General features: G+C 43.0%; 2 protein-coding genes across 20 annotated transcripts in view; one reads left to right on the forward strand and one right to left on the reverse strand.

The window, feature by feature from the left end:
• Positions 1 to 1,295, reverse strand: part of PPIL3 (peptidylprolyl isomerase like 3) — a 14,615-nt gene extending 13,320 nt beyond the window's left edge. The window contains exons 1-2 of one of the 7 annotated variants that reach the window (XM_001925925.4): positions 1,102 to 1,276; positions 236 to 311 (exon numbers count right to left, since the gene is read on the reverse strand). In XM_001925925.4, the coding sequence (XP_001925960.1) occupies positions 236 to 238 (3 nt within the window). In that variant the 5' untranslated portion in view covers positions 239 to 311; positions 1,102 to 1,276. Of the gene's footprint in view, positions 1 to 235 lie in introns of all 7 variants that reach the window. The other 6 variants (XM_005672067.3, XM_005672069.3, XM_001925981.5 and 3 more) reach the window with 6 other exon arrangements.
• On the forward strand, positions 1,279 to 24,050 carry NIF3L1 (NGG1 interacting factor 3 like 1). Of its 13 annotated transcripts, none has more exons than XM_005672076.3 (8): positions 1,344 to 1,416; positions 2,735 to 2,788; positions 2,902 to 3,376; positions 6,129 to 6,291; positions 12,512 to 12,638; positions 15,431 to 15,569; positions 17,628 to 17,711; positions 23,226 to 24,050. In XM_005672076.3, exons 3-8 carry the CDS (start codon positions 2,941 to 2,943, stop codon positions 23,408 to 23,410), a joined length of 1,134 nt encoding a protein of 377 aa, XP_005672133.2. In that variant the 5' UTR covers positions 1,344 to 1,416; positions 2,735 to 2,788; positions 2,902 to 2,940; the 3' UTR covers positions 23,411 to 24,050. The 13 variants fall into 13 exon arrangements, with proteins under 13 accessions (XP_003133631.5, XP_020930610.1, XP_005672133.2 ...); XM_013984377.2 differs by having other exon boundaries at positions 1,358 to 1,707; XM_005672075.3 differs by having other exon boundaries at positions 1,399 to 1,416; positions 2,696 to 2,788.

Raw genomic sequence — 25,822 nt, forward strand, 5'->3', positions numbered from 1 at the left:
ATCCTCATGGAGGCTAGTCAGATTTGTTACCACTGAGCCACAATGGGAACTCCGAAAAACATAAGAATTTTAAAGTGATTTTGTTTCGGTTTTGTTTAGAATCATTTTATACTCTACACTTCTACAGCTTATCATTTGTCTTGTCATTGAAATCTCCATGCAGTTTTATTTCCCTTGACTAGATTTCTAAAAATTATATATACAAAGACATTCATAAGAATTCTATAAAACTTACCATTTTTCTTCTTGATGGTTTCAGGATGTACTGTTACTTTCTTACAGTTTATTGACAGAAGTTCAAAAACGAGCCTCTATTTCCAAAAGAAAAAGAATTAATTCATTTCCCTCTTTTAACTCAAACATGCTCATGTTTCCTGCATATTTAAAAGAAAAATTCTCGAGGAGAACAGATCCCTCCCAAGTAATCCGGTTGTGGAAGCGATCAAGCAATCCTACTCATCTCCAGCCCCTAAACTCCTACTTCCCCTGCTTACTCTTCAAGAAGAGTCTGATACATTTCTGCCTTAAGCCTAGCATTGGGTTTTCCCTTCGCCTGGAACACTTACACTCAGTACGGCTATTTCCCTCACCTCCAAGTCGCTGCTCAAAAGTTAAGTCTCATTGACCTGATAAATCTATTTAATACTGTCTTAAAGATTTCCTTTCCCTAAAGCACTTAGCACTAATATATTATATGCTTTAATTGCTTAATTCAACAACACCCTCCCCTCCAGAATACTCACTCCAAGCAGCTTAAAAACTAAAGCATAGAGCGCTCTTCCAGTGTTCAAGTGAATGAAAGAGTAAGTGACGCTACCCCATACTTACTTAACCACTTCACTGAATACAGATATTTTTTTAGTCAAGAAATAGATTAAGATAGGAAGCTTGTGAGAAATTCAAGTGGTCAGGCAAGGAGGCTCTGCCCACAGCTGTTGTTAAAACAGCAAAGATTCAATAACAGGTGCTCCGGAGAGTCTGTAAATTCCAAGAAAGTTTCTTCAGGCCGCCACCCGGAAGTCGAGCAGGAGACCCACTTAGGAGAACGCCCCTCCTCTGCTCACCTCCTTCCTCCTCCTCCCTATCCCAAACCCAACCGACCAGAACGAGGGAGAGGATGTAATTTATCCCCATCAGGAACTCCTTTGACCTTAGAGAACTTCTTAAATAATCACACTAGGACAAAAGGCGTAATGTTGGGCAATCCCTACAGGCGCCCCTGAACTCAGATGCAAAATAGGAAAGACCTCTTCCGCCCAGCTCCCCCGCCCCGCCCACTTTTACGCCTCCAGGAAGTTCTGCGCAGGACCGGAAGTAGCGCTCTTGGCAACCTGGGACTGGTGATTCTCCGGTGGGTTAGATTCCTGCGTGCGGCAATGAGGCCCTGTCGGCGCGCTGTGGCCCTTGCAGGCTGAGGTTTTGGGGGTGCTGCCGCGAAAGGAGGCGGGGGAGGAGATAGGCGCAGAAAACCGGTTTGCTGCACCAGAGCCTAGGGTTCTAGAGCGGCCAGGGTCCTGACTCGCGGCTTGCCCACTGTGCTCCCCGCACTTTTAATTGTTCTGGAAAAGGCTTGAAGTGGGGCTGAAATAAGAGGGCGAGGTTCACAGGCTGTAAAGTGGGTCCTGCTAATAATACTTATTAACAAGCAGTGCTGACTTTAGGCCAAGCATTTTCTCCAACTTTACGGTGAAATCTTGCGACGATACCGTGAGCTGAACGCTATTCTATTCTTCAGAGATGGGAACCGCAGAGATAGAGTAATCTGTTTAGACAGCTGCGGCTCGGGGAGTCAGTCTGGTTTTAGGGTCAGGTGCCCTTCACACTGTGCCCTGCTGCCTCCTATTCTTGTTAATGAGCTACGCAGCTTGTAGATTCATAGGAAATGGTGGTTTTGTTATTTCCAAGGGCTGCTTCAGATCTAACAATAGATAACTCAAAACCAGTGTGGTGGCCCACTAGAGCTTCACTTTAGCGCTTGCCAGATTTAGAAGTCTGGGGAGTTGGAGTAGTGTCAGGGAATCTGGAGAGTGGAAGTGGTATAAGGACCCTTAGAAGATCTTCAAAGACCCCAGGCTCCAGTGGTTTGTGGAGGCTCCACATGACTCCAAACCATATACTGAATATGGTTTGGGGCCCATTTGCTGCCCATTCATAGAGTGATCCACGTACGCATCCCATGATTCTGGCTGCTGACAAAACACTTCATTTTTAAAATATGTTGTTGTTACTTTTTTCCCATAAAGCACCTTTTAATGTTTGTCTCTACCACCATAACTTAATTCTGCTGTGATAAGGGAATGGAGACTGTGCCGGTCTGTGCAGTAAGCATTTAGCACTGGCCTGTATTGGTGATACTGAGATACAGAAGAGATAGTTCCTGTTCTCTGGTAGCTTGCCAGTACTGTGGGAGACAGAAAACAGGAATGTAACATAAGAAAAACTAGGGCAGAAGCAGGTGGGATGGGGGAGGGGGACACAGAAAAGGAAGGTTTGTTAAGAAAAGCTTTATTTAGGAAGTCAAAGGGGACTTGGAAAGAAGGGTAATAGAGAAATGGAGAAGGCTGGTTCAAGCAAGGATGGGGTGAGCAAGAACAAGGATGTGGGGTGGGGGCAGGAAGGAGATGAACATAATTGTGTGTTATCTACCAGGCTTGTTCCTGGTGACTTAAACATAGTAATCCATTTGCTTCTCCAGATGGCCCGTGAGGTAAGTTATAGTCCCTCCATTTTGTAGATTCGAAGACAAGCTCAGAGGAGTTAAATGACTTAGCTATGATACGACGTGCTGGTAAGTAGCAAAGCCAGTACTTGAACCTCGGTTGAAGGATGGCAGCTCTTCTGCTCATATGCTTTGCTGTCTCAAAGGTCAGAGTCTGAAGTGCACGTGTATTTCATTTTCAGTGTTTTGACATCAGATACTCGGTTTCACCTGACTTCTCTATGTTGTTATCCCGTGTACGCCTGGCCTCCACGACAGTCCGATTTGTTCATTCCCTGATCTGCAGTTCTTCCCGTTCCTTCATGGATTTGAAGGCCCTCCTTTCTTCCTTGAATGACTTTGCATCCCTCTCATTTGCTGAAAGTTGGGACAATGTTGGATTACTGGTGGAACCAAGCCCACCACACACGGTGAGCACCCTCTTCCTCACCAATGACTTGACAGAGGAAGTGATGGAGGAGGCACTGCAGAAGAAGGCCGATCTCATTCTCTCCTACCATCCGCCCATTTTCCGACCCATGAAGCGAATCACCTGGAAAAGCTGGAAGGAACGCCTGGTGATCCGGGCACTCGAGAACCGAGTTGGGATCTACTCTCCTCACACAGCCTATGATGCTGCCCCCCAGGGAGTCAACCACTGGTTGGCTAAAGGGCTTGGTGAGAAGCCTATTGGTCTTTCATGCTTAGTATTTTCCCTACCAATGATGTGAAATTTTAGAATGTCTTTCCTGTAGTGTGTTAACCACTATAAGGGGGAGGACCATTATTCTGTTTTTATGTATTTTAAAATAATCTTGCTGAAACTTGACAGTTAAATTGCACTGAAAAATGAAAATTTGGGGAGTTCTCTTGTGCTGTAATGGATTAAGGATCCCCGGCATTGTCACTGCAGCAGTCCAGGTTGCAGCTGTGGCTGGGAATTTCCAAGGGCTGTGGGTGCAGCCAAAAAAAAGTGTTTTGTTTTGTTTTCTTTTCTTTTTCTCTTTTTATCCTTAATGAATAAGGAGTTCATCAGAAGTCTTTATTTATTTATTTATTTATTTGTCTTTTTGCTATTTCTTTGGGGCTGCTCCCACGGCATATGGAGGTTCCCAGGCTAGGGGGGGTCGAATCGGAACTGTAGCCACCGGCCTACGCCAGAGCCACAGCAACGCGGGATCCGAGCCGCATCTGCAACCTACACCACAGCTCACGGCAACCCCGGATCGTTAACCCACTGAGCAAGGGCAGGGACCAAACCCGCAACCTCATGGTTCCTAGTTGGATTCGTTAACCACTGCGCCACGACGGGAACTCCAGAAGTCTTTATTTTTGACTAAATTTTGTGATTCCTTACTCATGGAGCACAGTGCCTAGCATTTGGGCACTCCAGAAATGCTTGTTAACTGAAAGCTCAGGCCTCTCTAGAATCTACTTCATATGTCTAGTAAAATAGAGTTTTATTGAATTAGTCCCAATGTCTAGCATAATGAGGGAATTCAGTGCGTTTTAGCTTTATTTTATTTTATTTATTTATTTTTGGGTTTTTTTAGGGCCACACCCGAGGCAAATGGAGATTCCCAGGATAGGGGTCCAATCGGAGCTACAGCTGCTGGCCTATGCCACAGCCACACTCACACCCACACAAGATCCGAGCCACATCTGAGACCTACACCACAGCTCACGGCAACACTGGATCCTTAACCCACAGAGCAAGGCCAGGGATCGAACCCGAAACCTCATGGTTCCTAGTTGGATTCATTTCTGCTGCACCACGATGTGAACTCCTAGCTTTATTTTTAATAAGTCTCTTTAGTTTCCTCATTTTGGGCTGAAGCTTTTGTGATGACATAATCTAGATTAATGTGGTCAAATAGATTATGAGCATTTGCAACTTGAATCACCGTTTACATGAGTATATTTAGTAAGCAGTCACAATTCTAAACGTCATCTAAAACTCATGAGTCAATTCTTTTTTTTTGGCCATGCCCGTAGTATGCAGATATTTGTGGGCCAGGGATTGAACCTGAGCAACAGCAGTGAGAACAAAGTCCTTAACCACTAGTCCACTAGAGACTCTCATGAGTCAGTCTTGTCCAAGATTTTGTGATATTTAAGAGTCTTCTAGGAGTCCCCATTGTGGCTCAGCAGGTTAAGAACCCAACATAGTCTCTGTGAGGATGTGGGTTCGACCTCTGGCCTCACTCAGTGTGTTAAGGATCTGGTTTGCCAGAAGCCACAGCCTAGGTTGAAGAATCAGCTCGGATCTGGGGTTGCTGTGGTGTAGGTTGGCAGCTGTATCTCCGATTTGACCCCTTATTCAGGAGCTTCCATATGTTGCAGGTGCAACCTTAAGAAGGAAAAAGAGAGTCTTCTGAAGATAGATCCAATTTTTATATCTGTACTGAATCCCTAGATTATGGGGAATATTGGATGTGTATGCAAGGGATATGTATATATGTTTATATTATGTAACCATGTGAGAGTGAATCTTTAAAAAAAATAATTTCTTAGAAGTTTTGCTCATAATAGTTTATCTTTTTAATTAAAAAACAAAACAGGAGTTCCTGTCGTGGCGCAGTGGTTAACGAATCCGACTAGGAACCATGAGGTTGCGGGTTTGATCCCTGCCCTTGCTCAGTGGGTTAAAGATCCAGCGTTGCCGTGAGCTGTGGTGTAGGTCACAGACACGGCTTGGATCCCCGGTTGCTGTAGCTCTGGTGTAGACTGGCAGCTACAGCTCCAATTAGACCCCTAGCCTGGGAACCTCCACATGCTGTGCAAGCGGCCCAAGAAATGGCAAAAAGACAAAAAAATTAATAATAATAATTTAAAAAAATAAGCAAAACAAAACAAAAACCCAGAGTTCCCTTTATGACTCCAGCTAGTATCCATGAAGATGTGGGTTCTATCCCTGGCCTCGATTAGTGGCGTTGCCTTGAGCTCTGATGTAGGTTTCAGAGGTGGCTCAGACCCTGCATTGCTGTGGCGCTGTGGCATAGGCTGGCAGCTATAGCTCTGATTGGACTCTTAGCCTGGGAACTTCCACATGCCGCAGGTGCGGCCCTAAAAAGGAAAAAAAAAAAAACCCAAAAAACAAACAACAACAACAACGACCATAAAAACTCCAATTCCTGGAGTTCCCGTCCTGGTGAAGTGGTTAACGAATCCGACTAGGAACCATGAGGTTGCAGGTTCGGTCCCTGTCCTTGCTCAGTGGGTTAATAATCTGGCATTGCTGTGAGCTGTAGTATAGGTTGCAGACGTGGCTCAGATCCCAAGTTGCTGTGGCTGTGGTGTAGGCCGGCAGCTACAGCTCCGATTCGACCCCTAGCCTGGGAACCTCCATATGCCTCGGGAGCAGCCCAAGAAGTGGCAAAAAGACAAAAACAAAAACAAAACTCCAATTCCTGACAATTTTTTTTTCTAGGAGTTTGCACCTCCAGACCCATCCATCCTTCCAAAGCTCCTGACTACCCTACGGAGGGAACACACAAAGTAGAATTCAGTGTTACGAACGACGAGGACCTGGACAAAGTCATTTCTGCAGTGAAAGGAATTCCAGGTGTTTCTGTCACTTCTTTTTCTGCTAGGTACAATATGCCTTCCTCTTTTTTGTGTGTATTAATTTGTAAGGATCTTCCTTACAAATTCTATAACTCAGGTATTTAAGTTTGCAACAAATAATTTTCCCAGGATGAGTTACAAAGCAGCATACTTCTCATTTGCATGTGGGTCCCTGAGGAGACGAGCTGTGGGATCTTTTCAAAACAGTAAAAATGATAAGTAACATTTATGGACTATTTTCTCTGTGGGAGGATCTATGCCACACATCTTAAAGTATTTCTAATCCCCTTGGCTGTGTTGAAAGGTAGTTATTTTTACTTTAGGGTGTGTTCATAAACCCTAGTGATATACTGATAACATAGGTTTACTTTTATTAGTTCCCAGCAAATGATGGTTCCCAAACACTTGAAAGGAAAAAATACATCAAAGTGCCTCTTACAGAGTCAATTATTTATTGAATTAGGGTTGAGATACCAAAATGTTGCATCATAGGAAATTTTCTTTGGGGCTAATTTATCCTAATACCTACTGAAACATCATAAAATTCAAGTTATATAAAACTAGGACTTAATAATTGTTTAAAAAACAAAGATAAGTATATGACTTTTTTCTTTTTTTTTTTTTGTCTTTTTGCCATTTCTTGGGCCGCTCCCGAGGCGTATGGAGGTTCCCAGGCTAGGGGTCGAATTGGAGCTGTAACTGCCAACCTACGCCAGAGCCACAGCAACTCGTGATCTGAGCCACATCTGCAACCTACATCACAGCTCACGGCAGCACCGGATCGTTAACCCACTGAGCAAGGGCAGGGATCGAACCCGCAACCTCATGGTTCCTAGTCGGATTCGTTAACCACTGCGCCACGACGGGAACTCCAAGTATATGACTTTTTAATAAAATGGAAATCTATTTTACCAGACTACACCAAAAAGTGACTCTGATGAGTGGTGTTTTTTTTGTTTGTTTGTTTGTTTTTGTCTTTTGTCTTTTTAGGGCCGCACCTGTGGCATATGGAGGTTCCCAGGCTAGGGGTCCAGTCGGAACTGTTGCTGCCAGCCTATGCCAAAGCCGCGGCAACACCAGATGCAAGCCATGGCTGTGACCTACACCACAGCTCACAGCAACGCTGGATCCTTAACTCACTGAGTGAGGCCAGGGATTGAGCCCGCAACCTCATGGTTCCTAGTCGGATTAGTTTCCGCTGTGCCATGATGGGAACTCCTGATGAGTGTAGGTACATTATAGTAAAAGTAGATACATTACAGTAAAGTCATTGTAAATGTCCTCTAATTCATGCATCTTAAGAAAAATTATAAGATTTTCATAGATTCCACTTGCGGATGTCTTTTACCATACTGAAATACTATGTAAATACTGAAATTAAAAGAAAGTTAATACAAATAAACTATGAAAAATTCAATCAGTATAAAAGTCCTCCTTGTCCCCTCTACTCAAGCCCAGTATCTTCAACTCAAGTTATCTTTTCATTTGTTTTCAGGTAAGTGGGTATCGGAGTTCCTTCCCGTTGTGGCTTAGCAGTAACAAACCCGACTAGTATCTGTGAGGATGTGGATTCAATCCCTGGCTTTGCTCAGTGGGTTAAGGATCTGGTGTTGCCGTGAGCAATGGTGTAGGCTGGCAGCTGCAGTTCCATTTTGACCCCTAGCCTGGGAAGTTTATATGCCGAGGACATGGCTCTAAAAAAGAAAGAAAGAAAAGTGGGTATCTTTCCAAACACATATAGTGATGTGAAGAAGTGTATAATTTCATTTTATTCATTATTTTCTTAATTATGGTGTGTTGTATTTGCCCTTTTTTTTTTTCTGTCTTTTTAGGGCCGCACATGTGGCAGATGGAGGTTCCCGGGCTAGAGCTTCAATCAGAGCTGTAGCTGCTGGCCTATGCCACAGCAACAGCACCGTGGGATCTGAGCCACGTCGGATCTGAGCCACATCTTCGATCTACACCACAGCTCATGGCAATGCCGGATCCTTTAACCCACTGAAGGAGGTCAGGGATCAAACCCATGTCCTCATGGATACTAGTTGGGTTTGTTACCACTGAGCCACAACAGGAAATCCTGTATTTGCTTTTGTAACTTAAGATGTCTTTAAAAAAAAAAAAAAAAGAAAGAAAGAAAAAAGGAAAGGAAAAGAAAAATGGAGTTCCCGTCATGGCTCAGTGGTTAGCGAATCTGACTAGGAACCATGAGGTCCAGGGTTCGATCCCTGGCCTTGATCAGTGGGTTGAGGATCCGGTGTTGTCGTGAGCTGTGGTGTAGGTCGAAGATGCGGCTCAGATCCCACATTGCTGTGGCTCTGGTGTAGGCCGGCGGCTACAACTCCGATTAGACCCCTAGCTTGGGAACCTCCATGTGCCATGGGTGCAGCCCTGGAAAAGACAAAGGAAAAAAAAAAAAAAAAGATGTCTTAAATAACTTTCCACATAGGTATCTCTTTTTAATTGCTATATGGTTTTTTCTATTACGGATGTACTGTAATTTCTTAAAGCATTCCTCTTCCTAACTGATGGACTTTTAGTTTGGTTCCAGTTTCTCCATATTACAGATAATAGCTGGGTTATACCATTAGATTGGGATCCAAGTATTGTTCTGCTTTTTTCTTTTCAAATCTCTGCAGGTAATTCCAATGTTGAAACTATACTTCCACATCATCTTAAAAGATGTCTTTTACTTCCAGAATTCTATGATTATATTTAGAGTTTATGATTAAATACAAAACTTTTTTTTTTGGCTGTGTTATATAGTGGCTTGATGTGGTATCCCAGTTCCTAGATTGGGGATTGAATCCAGGCTGCAGCAGTGAAAGCTTCGAATCCTAAGCACTAGATACCAGGAAACTCCCACAAAGATTTTTTTTTTGGTCTTTTTTGGGCCAAACCTGCAGCATGTGGAAGTTCCCAGGCTAGGGATCAAATTGGAACTATAGCCGATGGCCTACACCCCAGCCACAGCAATGCTAGACCCAAGCTGCGTCTGTGACCTACACCACAGCTCACAGCAACGCTGGATCCTTAACTCACTGAGTGAGGCCAGGGATTGAGCCCGCAACCTCATGGTTCCTAGTCGGATTAGTTTCCGCTGTGCCATGATGGGAACTCCTGATGAGTGTAGGTACATTATAGTAAAAGTAGATACATTACAGTAAAGTCATTGTAAATGTCCTCTAATTCATGCATCTTAAGAAAAATTATAAGATTTTCATAGATTCCACTTGCGGATGTCTTTTACCATACTGAAATACTATGTAAATACTGAAATTAAAAGAAAGTTAATACAAATAAACTATGAAAAATTCAATCAGTATAAAAGTCCTCCTTGTCCCCTCTACTCAAGCCCAGTATCTTCAACTCAAGTTATCTTTTCATTTGTTTTCAGGTAAGTGGGTATCGGAGTTCCTTCCCGTTGTGGCTTAGCAGTAACAAACCCGACTAGTATCTGTGAGGATGTGGATTCAATCCCTGGCTTTGCTCAGTGGGTTAAGGATCTGGTGTTGCCGTGAGCAATGGTGTAGGCTGGCAGCTGCAGTTCCATTTTGACCCCTAGCCTGGGAAGTTTATATGCCGAGGACATGGCTCTAAAAAAGAAAGAAAGAAAAGTGGGTATCTTTCCAAACACATATAGTGATGTGAAGAAGTGTATAATTTCATTTTATTCATTATTTTCTTAATTATGGTGTGTTGTATTTGCCCTTTTTTTTTTTCTGTCTTTTTAGGGCCGCACATGTGGCAGATGGAGGTTCCCGGGCTAGAGCTTCAATCAGAGCTGTAGCTGCTGGCCTATGCCACAGCAACAGCACCGTGGGATCTGAGCCACGTCGGATCTGAGCCACATCTTCGATCTACACCACAGCTCATGGCAATGCCGGATCCTTTAACCCACTGAAGGAGGTCAGGGATCAAACCCATGTCCTCATGGATACTAGTTGGGTTTGTTACCACTGAGCCACAACAGGAAATCCTGTATTTGCTTTTGTAACTTAAGATGTCTTTAAAAAAAAAAAAAAAAGAAAGAAAGAAAAAAGGAAAGGAAAAGAAAAATGGAGTTCCCGTCATGGCTCAGTGGTTAGCGAATCTGACTAGGAACCATGAGGTCCAGGGTTCGATCCCTGGCCTTGATCAGTGGGTTGAGGATCCGGTGTTGTCGTGAGCTGTGGTGTAGGTCGAAGATGCGGCTCAGATCCCACATTGCTGTGGCTCTGGTGTAGGCCGGCGGCTACAACTCCGATTAGACCCCTAGCTTGGGAACCTCCATGTGCCATGGGTGCAGCCCTGGAAAAGACAAAGGAAAAAAAAAAAAAAAAGATGTCTTAAATAACTTTCCACATAGGTATCTCTTTTTAATTGCTATATGGTTTTTTCTATTACGGATGTACTGTAATTTCTTAAAGCATTCCTCTTCCTAACTGATGGACTTTTAGTTTGGTTCCAGTTTCTCCATATTACAGATAATAGCTGGGTTATACCATTAGATTGGGATCCAAGTATTGTTCTGCTTTTTTCTTTTCAAATCTCTGCAGGTAATTCCAATGTTGAAACTATACTTCCACATCATCTTAAAAGATGTCTTTTACTTCCAGAATTCTATGATTATATTTAGAGTTTATGATTAAATACAAAACTTTTTTTTTTGGCTGTGTTATATAGTGGCTTGATGTGGTATCCCAGTTCCTAGATTGGGGATTGAATCCAGGCTGCAGCAGTGAAAGCTTCGAATCCTAAGCACTAGATACCAGGAAACTCCCACAAAGATTTTTTTTTTGGTCTTTTTTGGGCCAAACCTGCAGCATGTGGAAGTTCCCAGGCTAGGGATCAAATTGGAACTATAGCCGATGGCCTACACCCCAGCCACAGCAATGCTAGACCCAAGCTGCGTCTGTGACCTACACCACAGCTCACAGCAACGCCGGATCTTTCTTTAACCCCCTGAGCTAGGCCAGGGATTGAACCTGTGTCTTTATGGATGCTTGCTAGGTTTGTTACCACTGAACCATGACGGGAACTCTACACAAAACTTTTTTTTTTTTTAAGGACGTGTGTGGCATATGGAAGTTCCCAGGCTAGGGTTCGAATCAGAGCTGTAGCCAATGGCCTTCTCCACAGCCACAGAAATGCCAGATCCAAGCCATGTCTGTGACCTACACCATAGCTCACGGCAACGCTGGATCCTTAACCCACTGAGTGAGGCCAGGGATTGAACCTGCATCCTCATGGATCCTAGTCAGATTTGTTTCTGCTGAGCCATGACAGGAACTTCCAGAAAACTTTCTTGATGCTAAATTTTTTGGAAGGGCTCTAGGGTATTGCTTTTTAGAGGGCAATTCAGGGATGCCCTAAATCATTGCTAATGTAAGCTTATGAAAAATGCAGGTTTTTGGCTTTATCCTAGATCTGTGTGATTAGGATGGAGTTTACCTGAGAATCTGTCTAGAAGATTCTTCTATTCACTGACGTTTGAAAATTAACTTCTCTAGGGCTTTAAACAATTCAGTTTGCCTTATCCCCATTCATAGATATTGTATTTCACTGGATCTATAGAAGGGTCCAGCGGCTGTTACTTTAAGAAACTAGTAGGAGATTCCTGATGCACAACCAGGACTAAAAGAACAGTTCTAGAACAGGGGTTTCAGAGAGAGATCCCTGGAGCAGCAACTTCAGCATCACTTGGAACTCGTTAGGTAAATTCTCAGCCCCTACCCAGATCTACTAAATTAGAAACTCTCTGGGGTAGGGCTTAGCAGTCTGTGTTTTAATAAGGCCACAAGATGCTTCTGCTGCGTGCTAGAGTCTGAGAAACATTCTAGAAGGTAGTTTGTTTTGGGGAGTTCTCGTCATGGCTCAGTGGTTAACAAACCTGATTGGATCCATGAGGACAAGGTTTGATCCCTGACTTCGCTCGGTGGGTTAAGGATCCAGCGTTGCCATGAGCTTTGGTGTAGGTCGCAGATGTGGCTCGGCTCTTACGTTGCTGTGGCTGTGGTGTTGGACCCATAGCCTGGGAACCTCCATATGCCACAGTTGTGGCACTAAAAAGACAAAAGAAGAAGAAGAAAAGAAAAAAAAAAATTATCCCCCCAAAAACAAAAGAAAAAGGAGATAGTTTGGTTTGGAATTAAATCATAAATTCTATATAAATATAATCCTCTATTACAGGAGGTTGCGTATACTGTGGATTATTTTAAATGCAACGTTTATATTTATCTTAAGCTAGCAAGTGACTTTTTTTTCTAGGACCGATGATGAGGAACAAACACAGCTCAATCTGAATTGTACTCAGCAGGCTTTGATGCAGGTGGTGGCTTTTCTTTCCCAGAACAGACAACTTTATCAGAAGACTGAAATTCTGTCACTGGAGAAGGTAATAAAAATATCTCATATTATTATGCATTTTTGTTTGGTAAACTCATGTAAATTGTTATCTCAATGGCGTGTTAACTATTACTTTAAGAACAAACTGGGATAAAAGCATAGTATGTCCTGGAAAGTATATTGAAAAAGGAAGACGTTTTAGGAATAGAAAAATGTTGGTGCTTGTCTTCGTCTATTTGGGCTGCTTTAACGTGTTTGGGCTGCTTAACAAAATACCACAGACTGGAGGCTAGGAAGTCAAGATCATGGCCCTGGCAGATTTGGTGTGGTGGCTGATGGGAGCTCACCTCATGGTGCAAAGATGGTGCCTTCTCTCTCTGCCCTCACAAGGTGGGAGGGACTAGGGGTCTCTCTGGAGCCTTTTTTCTGAAGCACTAATCCCATTCGAGTGGGTTCCAGCTCATGGCTTAAGTACCTTCCCAAAGCTACACCTCCTATTGCCATACTTTTAGGGTGTTAGGATTTTATTTTATTTCATTTCAGTTTTTTTTTGTCTTTTTAGGGCCCCACCCCCGGCATCTGGAGGTTCCCAGGCTAGGGGTCTAATCAGAGCTGTAGCTGCCAGCCTATGCCAGAGCCACAGCAACGCGGGATCTGAGCCGCATCTGCAGCCTACACCACAGCTCATGGCAATGCTAACCCACTGAGCAAGGGCAGGGATCAAACCCACAACCTCATGGTTCCTAGTCAGATTCCTCATGGATAACTAGTCAGCTTTGTTTCCACTGAGCCATGACGGGAACTCCGGGGTTAGGATTTAACCTATGAGTTTGAGGATAGAAACATTCAGACCGTAGTGGTCCTTTTTTTGGATTTTAGACTCGTTACAGGTGCAATCTCTTATACTCTCTGCCTGGACCATTTTATTGACTCTTTTAACTTGACAGTCATTTGTTCATTGATTCCTATGCCTTTACTTTTTGTCTCAGAATGCTTTCTAAAGGTCAAAAATGAAAAATTTAAAAAGAATGTATATTTCCAGCCACTTTCTGGACATTTTCCACTTAAGAATCCCACAGGTATTTAAAATGTAGTGTAGGAGTTCCCGTCATGGCTCAGTGGTTAACAAATCTGACTAGGAATCATGAGGTGGAGGGTTTGATCCCTGGCCTCGCTCAGTGGGTTAAGGATCCGGCATTGCCGTGAGCTGTGGTGTAGGTCACAGACATGGCTCGGATCTGGCGTTGCTGTGGCTCTGGTGTAGGCCGGCAGCTACAGCTCCGATTCAACCCCTAAGCCTTGGAACCTCCATATGCCATGGGAGCAGCCCTAGAAAAGGCAAAAAGACAAAAAATAAATAAAAATTAAAAAATAAAATGCAGTATATACAAATATTGACCTCTTCTTGTACTACTCCTTTAAATATGACTTTTTTTCTTTTATTGATAGCATCATCATCTATCTGTTTTGCAATTGCACAACTCTCCCTTGTCCCTCTAAATCGAAGCCCTGCTAATTCAGTCCCTAAATCTAAAAAATATTTCTCCTCTCTATTCGCTTTGTCACCACAGTAGTTGAAACTCTCATCTTTCCCCACTTGGGATATGAGTAGTCTCCTAAGTGGGCATCTGCAGGAGATAATTCAGGCTTTTTAACCTAGAGAATGAAATTCTTTTTTTTTTTTTTTTTTGTCTTTTTTGTCATTTTAGGGCCACACCAATGGTATATGGAAGTTCCCAGAGTAGGGGTTGAATCGGAGCTATAGCTGCCAGCCTACAACACAGCCACAGCAACACAAGATCCAAGCTGCATCTTCGACCTACACCACAGCTCAGGGCAGCACCGGATCCTTAACCCACTGAGCAAGGTCAGGGATCGAACCTGCAACCTCAAGGTTCCTAGTCGGATTCGTTAACCACTGTGGCACGATGGGAACTCCAGGGAATGAAATTCTTCATGACTGTCCATGATCCTTATCTCCAGCCTCCTCTCCATCTCCCTCCCTGGGCCTGTCCACCAGCTGTGCTGTCTGCTGGTCACCTGCCTTCAGTGTGCCTCTCACTCCTTGGCGCCTTTGTACGTGTTCTCTCTGTTGAGAATGCCTCTCCACATCTCACCCTGTCCCTGACCTGCTGCACTGCACTTGACAGCACTCCTTCTTATTTTTTATTTATTTTATTTTTTTATTTTATTTATTTTTATTTTTTTCATGGTAGCTCTATATATGCAATAGTGAAGAGCTGGGAACAACTCAAAATGCCTTAACGAGGGCACTGATGAAATCCAGTACATCCGTCCAGTGACCATGTAAAAAGAATGATAGCCTTATATAAACTGATAGGGCAAGGTAGGGCATTGTGAAAAGTGAGAAAATGGAATAGGCTTTGAAATAGTACTTGTAGAGAAATATAAAAGATAAGCGTATAAAAATGATCTGGACGTCAGTGACCAGGCCTAACATCACTCCTTTTTAAACCACTTTCTGGCCTGTCTTTAAGATCCAAGTCCTTGTAAAACCTTATTGGGCTCCACTTGCTCCAAGCACCCACCTCTGTAAGTCTCAAATGATTTGTCATTCCTTTGTGCTCCCATAAGAACCGTAACATGTTTTGTATTTAAACACACTTTTATTATGATTGTTTAATCAGCTGTCTTTCCAAGAGACTGTGTGCTCCTAGAATGTCTTTGTCAGGTTTGCATCCCACAAAATTTTAGCCTGGAGTTGGCTATAGTAAGCTCACAGTACGCTTGTTTTAGTGACCTTAGCATTTGCTATTTGTCTGTAGATTTGTTGTCTAAGACTGATAATGGACAGTTGTTCTGATTTCTGTTTCTCGTTAGCCTCTGCTTCTGCATACTGGAATGGGACGGTTATGCACACTGGATGAATCCGTCTCCTTGGAAACCATGATCGAGCGCATCAAAAAGCACCTAAAACTGTCTCATGTTCGCCTTGCTCTCGGAGTAGGGAAGACCCGAGGTACTTATGTCTCCACTATACCTATCGATAATGTGCAAAAATTGAAATTCCCAGCTCGGTCAGTGTAAATGATAGAAAACTGTGTTCGCAGGAGATGGCTGGTTTACTCTATCAGTCAGAGTGGCCGAGGTCATGCCGCCGTATACATCTCACTGGCCTAAACAAGATTCGTTTCTCAGTCACACTTCACATTCATTTCAGATCAGTAGGGGAAGTCTATTTGTTGTAGACTGGTCACTGTTGCAAAGGGAGGATTTTCAACCATCTCAGTTAAACATTCTAGCCTGGAAATTAGACATATTCTGTTCAGTTTACTATCCAGAGTTAGTCACATTGCCTGACCTAACCCAGGAAGAGAATGCCCTGGAAGAAAGCTGGAAATTGTGATTGCTCTAATTACAATGCAAATCTTAAATTTCATAGTACCAGTGTCATTTTGTAGTGAGGTGCTGCTAAGTCTCTTAGTCTCTGCTCTTTCTCTTGGCTTTTCCCAGTACTTTGGGGAACAAAAGGGACAGACAGAACAGATGTTGGACCCTTGAAGTGAGCCCAGCACTGCCCCAAGGGTTCCCACTTTGGTGGTGGTGAGCAGAGTGCTGTTGTTGTGATTGTGGAATCTAAAGGCCTTGGATTCACGTTTGTTCTGTCTGCTGCATGACTTTGATAGGTTATTTAACCTCTCTGTGTCCTAGTAACCTCATCTCTAAAACTTCAGTAATCATAAAACATAGTTCATCGAAGTGGTGGCATCATCCATGTGACAGGGCACATGACTGGCACACAATTTTTTTTTCTTTTTTTTTTGTCTTTTTGCCATTTCTTAGGCCGCTCCCACGGCATATGGAGGTTCCCAGGCTAGGGTTCAAATTGGAGCTGTAGCTGCCGGCCTACACCACAGCCACAGCAATGTGGGATCCGAGCCACGTCTGCAACCTACACCACAACTCACAGCACCACGGGATCGTTAACCCACTGAGCAAGGGCAGGGATCGAACCCGCAACCTCATGGTTCCTAGTTGGATTCGTTAACCACTGAACCACGATGGGAACTCCTGGCACACATTAATTAAAGTCTAGCTATTGTTAGCTATTGGATAGGTGTTATTATTCCCACTGCATAGGTGAGAAAATTGAGGTTCGGAGAGATAAGTAACTTATCCAAGGTCCAAAGTTGGATCAAACAAGTCATGAGAGTTTGTTTCCAAAGATGGATGGCAGCAATGGGATTGGCCTTCTGACCAGCTCTAGTGCCCTTCTTGAAATACCACTAATGAAGCATCCATTCTATAAACCTAAGTTCTAAACACTTGCTGGATTTTGGCTTGAACATTTGTATTTTACTCCTCAGTGGATGCTTTTTAAAGACAAGTACAGGAGTTCCCGTTGTGGCACAGCAGAAATGAATCCAACTAGGAACCACGAAGTTGTGGGTTCAGTCCCTGGCCTCACTCAGTGGGTTAAGGATCCCGCATTGCCCTGAGCTGTGGTGTAGGTCACAGATACGGCTCAGATCTGGCGTTGCTGTGGCTGTGGTATAGGCTGGCAGCTATAGCTCCGATTAGACCCCTAGCCTGGGAACCTCCATATGACACAAGTGCGGCCCTAAAATGACAAAAGACCAAAAAAATGTCTGTCAGACTCATTAGTAGCATTCTCTAACTAGCCCCTTTAGTTTATCAGCTTCTTCACCTGGGAACTGCCTCCCACTGTTACCTGGAGACCCAGGTGAGGTTGCTTTACTGAGCAGCATTGCAATAAAGCCTGAAGCCTGGTGCAAATAGTGATCAATACGATTCAAATCTGCCTTCTGTGGGCTTGTGCAGCACTGTGTGTCCGAAGGAATAAAAACCCTGCCTTGGGTTAGCTCTGCAGTACCAATAGTCTGTTTGCCTATATGAAGACAAATGTATTATTGTTTAAAACTTAGTAAACAAAATTCATGTACTGGTGATGAGACTGGGAGTGAAATCTGCGTGACATTTAGGATTCTTGTTATAAATTATGTTAAAATGCAGGGGAATTGTAAAGTATTGGCCTCTTGTTTCCTTTCTCTTGAAGAGTCCCCTGTCAAAGTCGTGGCCCTGTGTGCTGGCTCTGGGAGCAGCGTCCTGCAAGGCACAGAGGCTGACCTTTACCTCACAGGTAGGATGGCCTTGGATCTTTTTTCTATCCTTTTCTTCTGCATCCCTTTCCAACTTTAGTTTATTTTTTATAAGTTAAAAAAAATTTAGGTCAGCACCTGACATAAAAATTGATCTAATAAATGTTTTTTGAACTTGAGCTAAATAGGAACTATACCAAAATTGGGGATATACCATATTCTTTGTGGAAGGGAAAAAAAATCATTTAACAATTAGATTATCTAAAAAACTGATGTCCCGCACTTATTTAACCTGTCTTATTCCTTGAACATGATTTCCCTCAGGTTTCTTTTTCTTTTTTTGTCTTTTTAAAAAAAGACACCCATGGCATATGGAGGTTCCCAGGCTAGGTGGTCTAATCAGAGCTGTGGCCGCCGGCCTCCGCCAGAGCCACAGCAACACCAGATCCGAGCCGCATCTGTGACCTACACCATAGCTCTTGGCAATGCCGGATCCTTAACCCACTGAGCAAGGCCAGGGATCAAACCCAAAACCTCATGGTTCCTAGTCGGATTCGTTTCTGCTGTGCCACGACAGGAAATCCTTTTTTTTTTTTTTTTTTTTTTTTTTTTTTTTATTTCTCTCAGATTTCATGTGTAAGTTAATGGGACACTTGTTAATGGTAAACCTTGTTGCCTTCAGGAGAAAATGGTTCCATTTAGCCCTAAAGATAATCATCAGTTTCTATCAATTCTTGCAGAGGCAAACTAGTATATATAGCATGGATAAACAACAAAGCCCTACTGTATAGCATAGAGAACTATATTCAATATCCTATGATAAATCATAGTGGAAAAGAATATGAAAAAATATATATACATGCCTAATTAAGTCAATTTGCTGTGCAGCAGAAATTAACAACATTGTAAATCAACTATACTTCAATAAAATTTAAACAAACAAAAACCTGTATATGAGAATGCCCTTTTTCTTAGGATATAATAGTGAACTATTTAGGGGTAAAAGGCCATCATGTCTGCAATTTATTACAAAATGGTTTGGGAGGAAATGTGTAAATATATATTGGTGGATCATATGGTAACTCTATCCTTAGTTTTCTGAGGAATCTCCATACTGTTTTCTAGAGTGGGTATATCAGCTTACATTCCCATCAACACTTTAGGAGGGTTCCCCTTTCTTCACATTCTCTCCAATATTTAGTATTTGTAGACTCTTTTTAATTTTTTTAATTACTCAACGAATTTATTACATTTATAGTTGTACAATGATTATCACAAAGTATATATATATATATATATATATATATATATATATATTTGTCTTTTTGCCTTTTCTAGGGCTGCACCCAAGGCATATGGAAGTTCCCAGGCTAGGGGTTGAATCAGAGCTGTAGCCACCGGCCTACACCACAGCGATGAGGGATCCGAGCAACCTATACCACAGCTCATGGCAACGCCAGATCCTTAACCCACTGAGCAAGGCCAGGGATCAAACCCTCAACCTCATGGTTCCTGGTGGGATTCGTTAACCACTGAGCCACAACGGAAACTCCAACCATCACAACAAAGTATTTGTAGACTTTTAATGACAGCCATTCTGACCCGTGAGGTGCTAGCTCAATGTTTTTTGTTTTTTTTTTTCTTTCTAGGGCCACACCCTCGGTATATGGAGGTTCCCAGGCTAGGGGTCGAATGGGAGCTACAGCTACCGGCCTACACCACAGCCACAGCAACACAGGATCCAAGCATCGTCTGCGACCTATACCACAGCTCATGGCAATGCCAGATCCTTAACCTGCTGAGCAAGGCCAGGGATTGAACCCGCAACCTCATGGTTACTAGTCAGATTCCTTTCCTCTGTGCCACAACATGAACACCTCATTGTAGTTTTGATTTGCATTTCTCTAATAATTAGCCATGATGAGCATCTTTTCATGTACCTGTTGGCCATGTGTGCAGGAGCCCCTAACTCAGTGGCTGGGGCATGGGAGCCTGCGTTGGTGACAGCTAGGGAGTGAGAGCCCACTGAGGCAAGAGCCTGTAAGGTGGCAGCTGAGGCACACTCTCCTGGTGCCCATGGAGGTGGGGGCCAGCGCCTGGAGAAAGACTGTAACGGCAGCCCCACCCCTGCCTTTGCAGCCACTTAACAATGATGCTTCACTACTATGGCAGGCCCAGGTTTCTTCTGCGAACGCCCAGGTTGCATCTGTCTCCTTACAGCCAGCTCCCTCCCAAAGGCACGGATCCTCTCCTGCTTCCCTTTTTTCCCCCTTTCATCCTACCAGGTTATGTGGAGATCTTTCTTATCCTTTCAGGTATTTGAGGTCTTCTACTGGAGTTCAGTAGGTGTTCTGTGAGAATTGTTCGATTTGTAGATGTATTTTTGATGTGTTGGTGGGAGGAGGTGAGTTCCATGTCCTTCTATTTTATTACTGTTATTTTAACTTTTGGCCGTGCCTGTAGCATGTGAAAGTTCCTGGGTCAGGGATTGAACCTGAGCCACTGCAGTGACAATGCCAGATCTTTAATCCACTGTACCACAAGGGAACTCCAACTCCCCAATTCCCATTCTCTTTTATATGTTATAATGATCAAATTCAGAAAGTTAATATTGTTAAAACACTAATGTAATATATAGTCTATATTCAAATTTTGCCTATGGTCAAAATTTATAGCATTTTTTTTTCCCAATTGATATCCAATCCATGATCAAACACTGTATCTGAGATAGTTCTAAACCTTGTCTTCAGGGCATTGACATTTTTGAAGGATGTAGGCCATTTGTTTTGTTGTGTATTTCTCAGTTTGGAATGTCTGGTTGTTTATTGATGAATAATGACTTTTTAAAAATTAGTTTTTTTGTTATAAAGCCATGTATACGTAAGATAAATTCACACAGTTCCAAAATGTTAAAAATGTTCTTCCTATCTGGTCACTTGAGGAAACAGAAAATGTTTTCATATATGGCTAATTTTAGATGTCTTTGATCTGTGAGGCATCGTTTTGAATATAACTTCAGGGATGGAACCACCTTCCCCAAAAGACCAAATATAGTCCTCTGCTGATTTCATCACCCTTCCCTTGAGCTTGATCTAGTGTTAGGTCATAAAGTGTAGTATCCCAAAAAGACCAGCAGATGGCGAACTTATTCCTTGCAAACTCAATTGTCTCATTTGCTTTATCTTTCTCATAGGTGCCATCCTGAGTCAGGCTTTTGTCTTCACGTATTATTGGAGGGTCTTTATGGCTGTCCCCATTTTTATGTTTTCTCCAGCCAGTGCATTCATAATAGTCCAGGGAGCCAGATTGTCTTTTCTAAAGCATGGCTTCAGCTGGGCCACTTTAGTACCTTTTTCTCCTTTTACTTTACCTCTACTTTTACTTAAATTGAGATGTTTTAGGAGTTCCTGTCATGGTGCAGTGGAAACACATCTGACTAGGAACCTCGAAGTTGTGGGTCCAATCCCTGACCTCGCTCAGTGGGTTAAGAATCAGGTGTTGTCATGAGCTGTGTTGTAGGTCACAGACGAGGCTCAGGTCTGATGTTGCTGTGGCTGTGGCGTAGGCCAGCAGCTGTAGCTCTGATTGGACCCCTAGCCTGGGAGAGCCTCTATATGCCATGGGTGAGGCCCTAAAAAGCCAAAAAAAAAAAAAAAACCCAACCAAAAAAAACATGTTTTCAAAGGTGCTTCGATAGAAACTATTCCTTGTAATGCAGTGATGCATATTTGGTTGGGGAGTAGGGGTGAGGAACTTGACTTGGAGGAAGGGGAGCTTTTTTTCTTAAGAACTTTTTCCCCATATTTTTATGCCTTTATGTTTCTAAGTATATTTTAATTTTTTTTTTCTTTTTGTCTTTTTAGGGCCGCACCTGCAGCATATGGAGGTTCCCAGGCTAGGGGTTGAATCGGAGCTGTAGCCACTAGCCTGCACCAGAGCCACAGCAATGGGGGATCCAAGCCACATCTGCGCTCTACACCACAGCTCACGGCAACGCTGGATCCTTAACTCACTGAGCAAGGCAAGGGATTGAACCTTTGTCCTCATGGATCCTAGTCAGATTTGTTTCTACTGAGACATGATGGGAACTCTCCTAAGTGTATCTTAAAACTACACTTTTTATGAACAAGCCAATTGTGCACAGTGTATTTTTTTTTTCTTTTTTTCTTTTTGCCATTTCTTGGGCCACTCCCGCGGCATATGGAGGTTCCCAGGCTAGGGGTCGAATCAGAGCTGTAGCTGCCAGCCTACTCCAGAGCCACAGCAACGTGGGATCTGAGCCATGTCTGCGACCTACACCACAGCTCACGGCAACACCGGATCCTTAACCCACTGAGCGAGGCCAGGGATGGAACCCGCAACCTCATGGTTCCTAGTCGGATTCGTTAACCACTGTGCCACGACGGGAACTCCCACAGTGTATTTTTGCTTTTAAATTAGAAGTCATCAGATTCACAAATTTTTTTTTTTTTAATTCAAAACATTGGAATTTTCCCAAAATCTTTTCAGGAAAGATGAGATCCTCTTTCACCAGAAACTGCAGAAGTTCTAGGAATTTTGCCTAAGTCAAAGGAAAATGTTTTTAATCTAGAAATAACTATAAGCTCATTTTATTCTTATGAATTTAGACTAGGGTTGATGGTAAAAGTGTTGGCACTCACAAAGCGTAAAGGAGTCTCTGGGAAATAAGCCTAGGACTTTCTCGAGGTATTTGTTATTTTAATATTTATATGAGAAAGAAACTTCCTAGAGTTCCCTTGTGGCTCAGTGGGTTAAGGATCTGGCATTGTCATTGCTGCAGCTTGGGTTTCTACCATGGTGCAAGTTCTGTCCCTGGCCTGGGAACTTCAGCACATTATGGGTGTGGCGATACAAAAGAAAGAAACTTTCTGAAAGCCTCATTTTATTTAGTAGTGATCATTTATTTTATTGTGGAAACATTTCAAATGGATATTTTTACAGGTCTAGGTAGTTCTGGCAGTATTAGATACTGTTGGAGGAGTTCTCTTATGGTGCAGCAGGTTAAAGATGCAGTGTTGTTGCTGCAGCAGCTCTGGTTGCTGCTGTGGCATGGGTTTGACCCCTGGCCCAAGAACTTCTACCTGCCATAGACATGACCAAAAAAAAAAAAAGATAGTGTTGAATATGTGAGTTTGTATACTTGTGTTGGACCTGCCAAGGAGAAAAAATTTGGAATTCTCGGTGAAATGGTCTCTGTCTCTTTTTATTTATTTTAATTTATTTTTTTGGCCACATCTGTGGCATACAGAAGTGCTGGGGTCAGGGATTGAACCTGTGCCACAGCAGTAACCAGAGCCACAGCAGTGACAACACTGGATCCTTAACCCACTGAGCCACCAGGGAACTCCCCTCTGTTTCTAAGTTGGACTGCATGTAAGAAACATGCATATAATCGTCTAGATTTATATGAAAAGCTCTGCTGCATCACATTTGCTTCATACAGAATGCAAACTTGGTATTTCTGCTGTTATGGTTCAGCATTCTACAGATTCTGTGTCTGATGTTTTAAGTACTTGCTCTTTCCTTGTTGGCAGGTGAGATGTCCCATCATGATGTTTTGGATGCTGCTTCTCAAGGAATAAATGTCATCCTCTGTGAACATAGCAACACCGAACGAGGCTTTCTTTCTGATCTTCGAGATATGCTGGCTGCTCACCTGGAGAATAAGATTAATATTATCCTGTCAGAAACAGACAGGGACCCTCTTCATGTGGTATAATGCATGTAGGAACAACAGGATGACACAGCCTACTGATCATTTGGCTCCCAACTTGAATGTATAACATGACTCAGTGGGGTTGGTATCCTTCTGGAAAAATGTCTTAGAAGGTGTATTACCATTTCTGGTTTCTTAATCTGCTTCACCAAATGTTCTACAGCTCGTAAGGTAAAAACTATAATGTAACTCCCATTAAAGAACAAGTACTCGTTATAAAGATCAAATTAAAGAATTTTTTTTTAATGATTCAAGGATTTATTAAGTCATACTGAAATGGAGTTTTAACTAAAGAACAACCCCCCTTGGCTAAGAAGGCAGCTGCAAGCCTTTCCAGCTGTGCTCATCACTATGCCACCCTTCTTGTAATAATGTAACAACTGTGTGCCCTATGTCCAAGCCAGCAGCCCTGCTAATCAGGTACCCAGCATTGCTTATCAGTTCTGCTTCTGTAACCTTGCTTGCTCAGTTTCTTAGGGAGGAACACTGTCTGCCTGGGGATGGGTGGGTCCGGGATGCTTACATGGAAAAATCAAGACCTTGGAGTGCATAAAAGTTACTGAGAACAAAGACCTGGTGCTCAGACTCTGGAGGTGACCCTTCTGAGCCCGCACCGGTGCTGAGTAAACCTTGCTTTTCCATATCTCCGAGTGCTGTTTGTCTCCTTCCGTTGCCACGGTTTTTGCGGTTTCTGCAACAATACATGCAAAACATACTGCTAATTGCATTAGCAAAAGATCAGTGTAAAAACACTCCACAATTCTGCAACTATCAATTTAAAACATTTTGTTCTAGTGGTTGGAAGGTCCAAGCTCGTATCCTTGCCAGCGGGTAAGCTGTAGAGAACCTGGTTGGCACGAGCACAGGGTTCGGCACCTTGGAGCCCAGGTGAACGTGGGCAGGGCAGGGAGATGGGGGGCAGGAGGGTCAGTGTCATTAGTCAGGGTGTGGCATTGGGAACGTAGAGACAGTGATGGTGAGACGGTTACAGTCTAAGAATATCTAAAGTGTCTTAAAAACTGTAAAGCTGCAACACAGAATGTTTACACACTAGGTACTAGAAAACTATGGAAAGCACTTATTAGCTTTGAATAAAGTAACGTGAAAAGAGGAATGCACTTTTACTAATCTACCAAAAAATGTTTCTAATGCTTATTCAGAAAGATTTTATAATACAAGGAGGCATATTGCTCATTAAGCAGGGATTCTATAAGAAAAGCACTAAGTTAGCAACTATGAGAATGACCAAGTCAAAAAGGGATTAAAATGCCCAATTTTAGGACGGAAGGGCAGGGTAAAGAATTTTTTTTAGGTCCACACCCGAGGCATATGAAGGCTCCCAGGCTAGGGGTCCAATCAGAGCTGTAGCTGCCAGCCTACACCACAGCCACAGCAACGCAGGATCCGAGCCACGTCTGTGACCTATACCACCGTTCACGGCAACGCCAGATCCTTAACCCACTGAGCGAGGCCAGGGATCAAACTTGTGTCCTCATGGTTCCTAGTCGGATTTGTTTCTGCTGCGTCATGACGGGAACTCCCGAAGAATATCTTGTATAATATGTGTTCATTATAAACTCTAGGAAAGATGGACTAAAATTTCTTAACATTCTTGGGAGGTGGCTAAAGTAATCATCCCCTTAGCTTATAGATGGGATATGTCATTCTAGATCTCTCTGCCCTTAGTTATTTTAAAAATATAAAAGAAGTTTATATTTAAGAAGTTTCTGTTGTGATGCAGTGGAAATGAATCTGACTAGGAACCATGAGGTTGTGGGATATATATGTGTCTATACACATACACTTTACAACCTTGAAATTAGAACACTTATTTTTTATTTATTTTTTTAATGCTTTTATACTTCCAATTTCTCTACCGAGCATGTTACTGTGGTAATGACAAAAGCAAATCTTTTAAAATACTACATAAGGAGTTCCCACTGTTGCTCGGTGGTTAATGAACCCGACTAGTATCCATGAGGACACAGGTTCAATCTCTGGCCTTGTTCAGTGGGTTAAGGATCCGATGTTGCCATGAGCTGTGGCGCAGGTCACAGACACAGCTCGGGTCTGGCATTGCTGTGGCTGCGGTGTAGGGTGGCGGCTACAGCTAGGATTCAACCCCTAGTCTGGGAACCTCCATATGCTGCTAGTGCAGCCCTAAAAAGACAAAACAAACAAACAAAAAAACCTAAGATGAGAAAACCTAGAATTTTATATTTTTTTTTGTAGGACCCTTTTCCTGCCAGTCTTTTATCTCCTGGAGAATTTGGGATCCTAACTTCTAAGTTACTGGTGGTTCACCTGTAGTACTGATTTGCTGCAGAAGTAACAATAGGAGTGAGCCCTATGAAATGCCCCCTAGTTACAGGTGCAGGAGCCACCAAGGAAGGTCGGAGAACAGCTAAGTGTCAG

This window comes from Sus scrofa, chromosome 15, assembly GCF_000003025.6.
Source record: "Sus scrofa isolate TJ Tabasco breed Duroc chromosome 15, Sscrofa11.1, whole genome shotgun sequence".
Classification (NCBI taxonomy): domain Eukaryota; kingdom Metazoa; phylum Chordata; class Mammalia; order Artiodactyla; family Suidae; genus Sus; species Sus scrofa.

Excerpts from the sequence above, each read along its gene's own strand:
- NIF3L1 (XM_013984375.2), top strand. The coding sequence starts at position 2,552 with ATGGAGAAGGCTGGTTCAAGCAAGGATGGGGTGAGCAAGAACAAGGAT. Across the intron at positions 6,292-12,511 it reads GTCACTTCTTTTTCTGCTAG|GACCGATGATGAGGAACAAA; the intron begins GTACAATATGCC and ends TTTTTTTTCTAG. Across the intron at positions 15,570-17,627 it reads CGGAGTAGGGAAGACCCGAG|AGTCCCCTGTCAAAGTCGTG; the intron begins GTACTTATGTCT and ends TTTCTCTTGAAG.